The 8,696-nt window shown below is 35.5% G+C and overlaps 1 protein-coding gene across 1 annotated transcript; it reads left to right on the top strand.

The window, feature by feature from the left end:
* The first annotated feature begins 7,409 nt into the window (after positions 1-7,409).
* Positions 7,410-8,696, top strand: LOC120475439 (endonuclease domain-containing 1 protein). Its single transcript, XM_039666134.2, has 2 exons — positions 7,410-7,793; positions 7,943-8,696. Exons 1-2 carry the CDS (start codon positions 7,485-7,487, stop codon positions 8,537-8,539), a joined length of 906 nt encoding a protein of 301 aa, XP_039522068.2. The 5' UTR covers positions 7,410-7,484; the 3' UTR covers positions 8,540-8,696.

Below are 8,696 nucleotides of genomic sequence, written 5' to 3'. Positions count from 1 at the left end.
ATCAACGCGTTGTTTCAACGTTATGAAAGCAAACCAATTTTCGATTTCATTTAGCTTTGAAGAATGCCGCGTCTGACGTTGGTTCAACGTTAATTCGATGAGCAAAATCAACGTTGTTTCAATGTCATGAGAGACGTCGTTTCCACGTTGATTCAATGTCAGTTTGCTGTCTGGGATACCACCCGCACACACACCCATTCTGTTTTATTTATTTATTTTATTATCACTGTTAATGTCTGTTGCCATAAAAAAAACACCTGAGCAGACATTTGTCCATTGCCTGGGTATAAAAATAAAATGTGTATCTTTTTCTGTCTGAATTTACTTGTGCAGAGACAACTGTTCATCAGACACAGTTCATTAATTATTAATGAATTGTTTGAATAGTACGAACAGCAAAAGTGAGGAGGGAGTGTAATAAAGTAAACTGCACAGAATAGTCTGGGTTGGGAAGAGTTAGGAATTGTTTCTGGTGTGTTTTGTGCCGTGAACTGTTACTAGTATGGGACTGGGGATATAGAGGAGCAAATTGCAACACTGTAGTTTGGGGTGGGTGGAGGAAGGATTGCAAAAGATTTTTATTGAGAAACAGATTTTTTAGGGGTTTAGATGATTCCTCTTCTTGGACAAAACCTCTCCAGCCTTGGAAACGATCCTTTCACATGGAACAGAGGATGCGGGAACATAAAAATGCCAGTGCCCGTTGGTATAAATGAGGACAGGGGAGTACTTTCTCTTTCTTGCTGGCTCCATTACCAGTCACAAAAAGCAAACAAATCAAAATGCAGTCCAGTCCAGATGCAAACATCCAAAACAATCGAAATGATATTGTCTAATTAATATAACAAGACTAATAATTAATAATAACTATGTATAAATTATTCTAACCTTATGTAATGTAGTAATATACACATGTATGACACAATAACGACAATGAGAGTTCTCTAACTCTCTAAAAATTATTGTAGTTGCTGATTTACAGTACTTTTGCCAATTTACAGGCTTACTGGTAACCAAATTGTTGTTGATTTTTTTGTTTGTTTGTTTTTTACAGGTTGGGCTTTCGGTTGGTTGGTTTATCAATATATTATAAATAAAACTATGAAATTGTATGAAAATAATGCATTGTGTATGATTTTCTGAAATATAAAGTCCAACTGTATCATAATGAAGAAAAAGCCTTTAACGACTCCCTTTTGTCATTTTAAGGACAGTCTGAACAGATTTGTCCTTTTCACCTTTTCACTTCCCTGAGCATCTAAATCATCTGTATTCAGCAACATTAAAAATAATCCGGAAAGCTGCAAGCACTGCAACTTCATAGAAACAGTCTTTCACAATGCAGGAAACAGATCACATTTTATTCAGCCAAAGTGATGTGATAAAAGGGCACATTAGAGCACAAGTAGCCTAATAGTAAAAATTGTATTTTGAGGCTGCACAAACACAGCATTAACATGGTAAAGACACATTTAGTAACAATGAAGTCTTTAAACCTAGACAAGTATTTGTCAGTAGTTGTTCAGCAATTAAGTAACTAAATAAATTTAAATAAAAAAGTAACCTGTGGCTTTTTCATTTTACCCATTAACTCGTTTCCCATCATTGCTGAGATTTTCCATTATTTATGACACAATGCTTTCTTGCCATTAATGAGTTATTCCAGTGTTGTGCGAATAGGGCCGCAACTAACGATTATTTTGATATCCAATTAATCTGTCCGATTAATCCGAGAAGTATAAAACAATTTATTCAGTAAAAATGCTTTTTTTTATTTTTATTAAAAAAAAAAATCCATTATTTTTGTATAATGTTATTCGACGTTGGTCTTCACTGAAGTATTGACAATGTCCGTGAAGGGTCTGTTAGCGAATTTAAGCACTTTGATTTTTAATACTTTACATAAGGTTCATTAGTTAATATTATTTAACTACCATAACGTTGTTTACGCACAAGTAAGCTAAACATTCAACCGCATATAAATCAAAGCCACAGAGGAAAATGTCAACACTTGTGAAGAGGAGGACATGGACTTCCATAATATTTTTTTATTTATTTTATTTTTTAAAACAGAGCTCTGTTTATATATATATATATATATATATATATATATACACACTTGCAGAGGCTACATGTACACAGCAAAATCCCCAATGCAACAATCCCCAACAAGCAGAATCAAGAACAAGAAAACCGGATTTTTAAGTCACCTCTTGACCCTTAAATCATAAACTTTAGATTTTGTTTGGCTGCTGTATGTGAGTTATAAAGGACAGATGAACAAATAGAAATGTGATCTGATGGTGATGGTTGTGTTTTAACATAATCATTAATTCACAATCATTTGACTTGAATCACTGAATGCATTTAGAGTTTAATTTCTGAGTTAGGTTTACTTTATTAATTCTAGCAGCAGTGACCTTGTGCAGCATCATATTTTTAACACCTACAATGTATTCAAAATAATTTTTTAAAAGTTTCTCTAATACAATTTTTTACTTCTTGTAATTTTTAAAGACACACAGACATCAAAAATTAGCCTGTAAATCTCAACAATGGTAACAATTATAAAGCATGTTGCATTGCATTCTGGGTGCCACCAATCAAAACTCATTCATGGCTCCCATCATGCATTGCTACATGAATAAATAATGAGCTTATGTTCAGAGGTGATCTGTTTGTCACCATTGCTGAGATTTATATACTAATTATTGATGTCTGTGTGTGCCTACATAATATATATATATACATATGCACAATATTTTATATCGTTTCTCATTTAAAAGGCTAAAAATGTTATGTTCTAAAATGACCGTGCTGCTAAAATCCTTAAAGTAAATTTAACTCAGAATTTATGTTCTTGATGAGTTCAGCAATTCAGGTCAAATAATGATTATGTTAGAACACAACCAACACCATCAGATCACCTTTTCTAGTTGTTAATCTGACTGTTATAAGTCACATAGAGCAGCCAAACAAAATCTAAAGTTAATGAATCAAGGGTCAAAAGCCCAACTAAAGAAAATACTGATCTCCATAATGGTGACTTAAAATTTTCGTTTTTCTCCTTCAGAGATTCTGCTTGTTAACATCAGGTGTTTTCAATAATGCTCAATCATCACTCAATTATTCACTTAATTATCTCATTAACTTTAACACTGGTTCATACTCTGCTCAGAGTTTATATAATTCACACTTTTAAAGTGTTAATTTAAACTCTCAGTGTTAATTTAACAATGGGGATTTTGCTGTGTACACACATTTAATTTTTCTATTGTTTCAAAGACAGTCAATGCTTTGCTTCTTGATTTGTCTAAATATCTAATAAAATCAGGAAATAAAATCTATTTTATGTTTTGAGTATTTGTGGGGTGAAAGGTGGTGATGATGTTAAACTATCCACAATCCATTATTGTTAAGAAGTGCAAATAATGCCGCGTTCCAGGCAACCTGTAACTCGTGTTTTTCCAACCTTATACCCGTGAAAGTGCACTGGAACGGCAGTCAAACGTGTGACTTCCCACCCGTGAACTCGTACTAGATTGATGTACTCCCAGTTACGAGTTCTGACGTCACATAGCCCGCGAACCTATACAAAACTACAATGACAGCCGGCGAGCACGGTGAGAATACACTTTAGTTTAGGACAACATAATGTTAACTAGTTTTCAGTCCATTGAGTGCAAGGATAAATGAATACCAAATACATTTCCAAATATACAAATAAAATAAAATAAAAGGTATAACAGCTTATCTTGCCTCATGCACTATTTTTCCTCCTCACTTTTCCACAAATAAACAAGGAGTAAGCACCTTTGGCGTTAGAAATTATTATAAATGCGCGTGAGCCCTGTAAGGTCCGCCATGCTGGTTTGTTTACATCTAGGTAGTTTGCCGTGAATGACCTGGAATGCTACAAAGTCTCAAAACATGCCTTGAACGTAGCATAAGCTCCTTTCTTTCTCCCCACTTCCTCATCTATGAAGAGTTCCTCATTCCAGGAATGCCAACTCAGCAATTATTAATCTAGATTTAGCAAGACCATTTCACAAGATGTAAACAACACTGGTCTAGAAACACATCCTGTTTCAGTTTGTAACTGTTTTCTTTATTTCACATGTAAAGAAAACGTCTTAAAGATGTTTGTTTAACTTTTTGATTCAGTTTTAAATGTTCTGTAGGTTGTATTTTATCCCAGCTTTTATGTAGTGTTAAAAAACTGAAACAGGAAGTGCTTCTGGACCAGTGTTGTTTACATCTTGTGAAATGGTCTATATAGCAACTTTTTTCCCCCCAAAAGCCCCTAGCAATCAATGTTTAAAATGTATGATTTGAAACCAGTGGTGTAAAGTAATGAAAATACAAATAATTTGTTACTGTACTTGCTTATTTTAAATATTTGTGGGGTGAAAGATGGTGACGATTATATATCCAGTAGTTATACTATCCACAATCCACATTATTGTTAAGCTGTAAACAATCAGTGAAAGACTAGCTCCATGGATGCAAAAAATTAAATAAATAAATAATAATATATATATATATATATATATATATATATATATATATACACACACACTCACCTAAAGGATTATTAGGAACACCATATCAATACTGTGTTTGACCCCCTTTCACCTTTCACCTTCAGAACTGCCTTAATTCTACGTGGCATTGATTCAACAAGGTGCTGAAAGCATTCTTTAGAAATGTTGGCCCGTATTGATAGGATAGCATCTTGCAGTTGATGGAGATTTGTGGGATGCACATCCAGGGCACGAAGCTCCCGTTCCACCACATCCCAAAGATGCTCTATTGGGTTGAGATCTGGTGACTGTGGGGGCCATTTTAGTACAGTCAACTCATTGTCATGTTCAAGAAACCAATTTGAAATGATTCCAGCTTTGTGACATGGTGCATTATCCTGCTGGAATATATATATATATATATATATATATATATATATATGAAGAGTTCAGATGCAAAAGCCTCTATGTGCCATTTGAAATTTTCTTCTAGAATGATCATTTTTATCAAGATTGTATATTTAAGTTCATTGATTTCACTTAAATGGCAATGATAATTACCTATTAATTGTTATTTAAGTGAAATTACTGAACTTAAATATACAAGTTTGATAAAAATCATCATTAAAGAAGAAAATTTCAAATGGCATTTAGAGGCTTTTGCATCTGAACTCTTCATATATACAGTATATTAAACTGTGTACAGTGGCATTACATTATTCTCACTTTTAAAACATTTTCACATTTAAAAGTGTAAAAGCATCAACAAGGTACTTTCAAATGACCACGAATAACCCCAAAAGCGTGAATCTTTACTTTTAATTTTTGCAATTCCGATATGGTTAAATATCACTGTGGTAATCTGTATTATATAACATATGTTGCCTTAATAAAATATAAATATATATATATATATACACACACTTCAGCATTGCGTTATACTATTTCAAAGTGATTTCAGTCATTTTGACAGATAATAAAGTGTATTTACCTGTGAAAACAAACCTGGAAAAAGACATGAGCATTTGATATATATATATATATATATATATATATATCGTGATGTCATGAAAGGCGACACATATCTCAGCGGGACAGTTCAAGTAGTGCAAGGACACAAAGTGCAAACAAGGATTTTATTCAGTTCTTTGGGAAAAATCAGAAATATCATTCCCAACTCAAAAAGTGTAACTAAGGATCAGGTCGGTCTTCAACAGTCAAAACTTAAAGGATGCCTCTGAGGGTGGAATCATAATCTTGTTTCCCTCAGGAACGTAAACTTTCAAAGTCTTTTCCAACCTTACATCAGTCCGTGGCAAAGCCAGCTGTACGTCTTCCAAATGTCTGGTGAGTATTTTCCAACCTTCAGTATTCCTTGTGGAAACAATCCTGGCGTGGTCTTGGTTCTCCACAGAGAGCACAACCTGAAGCTTGACTCCCCCAAACCTCACACACCCCGTCACTGTCTCTCTAACCCTTAAAGGATTAGTTCACTTTTGAAAAAACTTTTGCTGATAATTTACTCACCCCCATGTCATCCAAGATGTCCATGTCTTTCTTTCCTCAGTCGAAAAGAAATTAAGGTTTTTGATGAAAACATTCCAGGATTTTTCTCCATATAATGGACTTCAATGGGAACCGGATGGTTCAGGTCCAAAAGACAGTTAATAACAGTTTCAGATGCAGCTTCAAATGTCTTTAAACGACACCAGACGATGAATAAGGGTCTTATCATGCGAAACGATCGGTTATTTCAAAACGTCACGTAATACGTAATTACGTTCAAAAGGTCACGGGCGACGTAGCCGAAAGTACAGAGTCAGTGTTTACAAGTTGAACGCATAGGTTGAACGTGAAAACTAACTCAAACGCCGTTTACAAAAAAAGGAATTAAAAGGAAAAACAACGATGTCGGACGATTTTGACTCTGTACTTCCGGCTACGTCGCCCGTGACCTTTTGAACGTAATTACGTATTACGTGACGTTACAAACACGCCTCAGAGAATAGAGCAAGGCCAGCATTTGTCCTTAGAAAAGTTACATTTTTGGAATAAGTTTTGAAATAACCGATCGTTTCGCATGATAAGACCCTTATTCATCGTCTGGTGTCGTTTAAAGACATTTGAAGCTGCATCTGAAACTGTTATAAACACTATCGTTTGGACCTTGAACCATCCGGTTCCCATTGAAGTCCATTATATGGAGAAAAATCCTGGAATGTTTTCATCAAAAACCTAAATTTCTTTTCGACTGAGGAAAGAAAGACATGGACATCTTGGATGACACGGGGGTGAGTAAATTATCAGCAAAAGTTTTTTCAAAAGTGAACTACTCCTTTAAGTAGGCCTTCAGCTCATCAGACCCTGATCAGTCTCAGGTGTGCAGGAACTTTGTGTATTGAGGGGTGGAGTTCCCGCCATCACCAGCAGATGGAGCCACAGCTGTTTGTGGTTGCAGCCACCTCAGGGAAATGTAGCGCCCTTCCAGGACACATCATTCGTTACATCACAATATATATATATATATATTTGACTGCATTTTTGTCAATTTCTTAATGTTTACATTTTGATTTTAGAATTATAACAGACTGATGGGAAAAGAAAAACATTATTTTTCTGTTATTTTTTTTTAAATTGGTTTTATTATTATTTAACAATTGCTTGTGTTCTTAGTTGTAATTTATATATAAACATTTAACTTTTAAAGTAAAGGTTTTACAACAACATCACTGTTATGTTATCATCTTCTGTTATGTGTGGGCCTGTCAATATGTCAGTATTGGTGTGGTGTGTCAATCTGTCAATATCCATTGGCCCTGAATCCTCTAGCTACGGCCCTGTGTGTAGGCGTAGTGTCTATTGCAACACTATATAAACCCGTGTGAGGAAACATTGAGTGCACTGAGGCTTGAGTTTGAGACGTGCTACAACCACTTTGTTTGTGATTGGGTTCAGGTGAAGATGCATCTGTTCGTCTCCGCCGTGTTGCTGGTGTTGTGCTCTCCCTTCATCGTGACTGAAGTTGTTGATTCATTCAACAAATGCAGCAGTATGTTTTTTAAAGAAGAGTCTCCCGTTATTGATGGCATTCTGGATCATTCAACCTCGCTGGATAATAACCGCTACAAACTAATTTGTCAGAAGTATGAGGGCGAATACAGATATGCAACTCTGTATGACATATCGGCGAAGATCCCTCTGTTCTCAGCTTACAAATTTACTGCGGTTAATAAAAAAAACCCACATATTCCATGGATGATCGAGCCGCAGGTAATGTTTCTCATGGTGGATTGTTACAGTAATAATTGATTATTGATCATATTTTACTTTTCTAGTCATAATAGTTTCATTTCGTTTAGTTCTCTGAGAGTGTTAAGGACTTTACATCTCTTTCTCTTTGTTCATTTCCTCTTCTGTAGCTTAACCCTTTAGATGGCTCGATGTCTGATCCAGGAGAAAATCAGGCTGTAGACCGAGACTACTGGGATCAGGGACAAGACGAATGGGACCGTGGCCACTTATTTCCCAACGGCCACGCACCTGATGAAATCACTGCCGAATCCACATACACACTGACCAATACTGTGCCACAGCATACTAAATTTAATAAGGGTAGTTGGAGAAGTATGGAGCAAAGTGTTAGAAGTTTCATGGAGACTAAATGCCGTGACGAAAATAACCATGAAGATATCTTGGCGTATGTGCTGACCGGAGCCGTGCCTGGCGACAAACGCTTGAATAACAGAGTTAACATTCCCTCACACATGTGGACCGTATTCTGCTGCTTTAATCCTAAAACGAACGATTGGGAATCCAAGGCTCACTGGGCTGAAAACAAAGATGAGAAAAAAAACCCAATCCCAATCTCTGATAAAACACTGAGGCAATTAGAAGAATTTCTCGTGAACAAATTTAAACAGTCCTCACTCTTCAGCCAAGACTGTAACCAGTTTAGTCATCAAAGATTATCATCTAAACCCACGGTGCTTGAGTCAATTCCAGCTTCATTTTGTTAGCAGCTAAATGATCCCTATAATAATGCTCAGCTAAGCTTGTCTAAATTTGAAGGCATGAAAGGATAACGGTAACAGATTTCTGATCCTGTTGTTTCTCTGACTATATATGTACTGCAAAACAAATAAATGCTTTCAAAATAAAATGCTATAATCAAAA

The sequence above is a fragment of the Pimephales promelas genome, chromosome 3 (assembly GCF_988280905.1).
Source record: "Pimephales promelas chromosome 3, fPimPro1.hap1.1, whole genome shotgun sequence".
NCBI classification, from domain to species: Eukaryota; Metazoa; Chordata; class Actinopteri; order Cypriniformes; family Leuciscidae; genus Pimephales; species Pimephales promelas.
The sequence above is the reverse complement of the archived record's forward strand: the minus strand, read 5'-3'. Positions and strand labels throughout refer to the sequence as shown.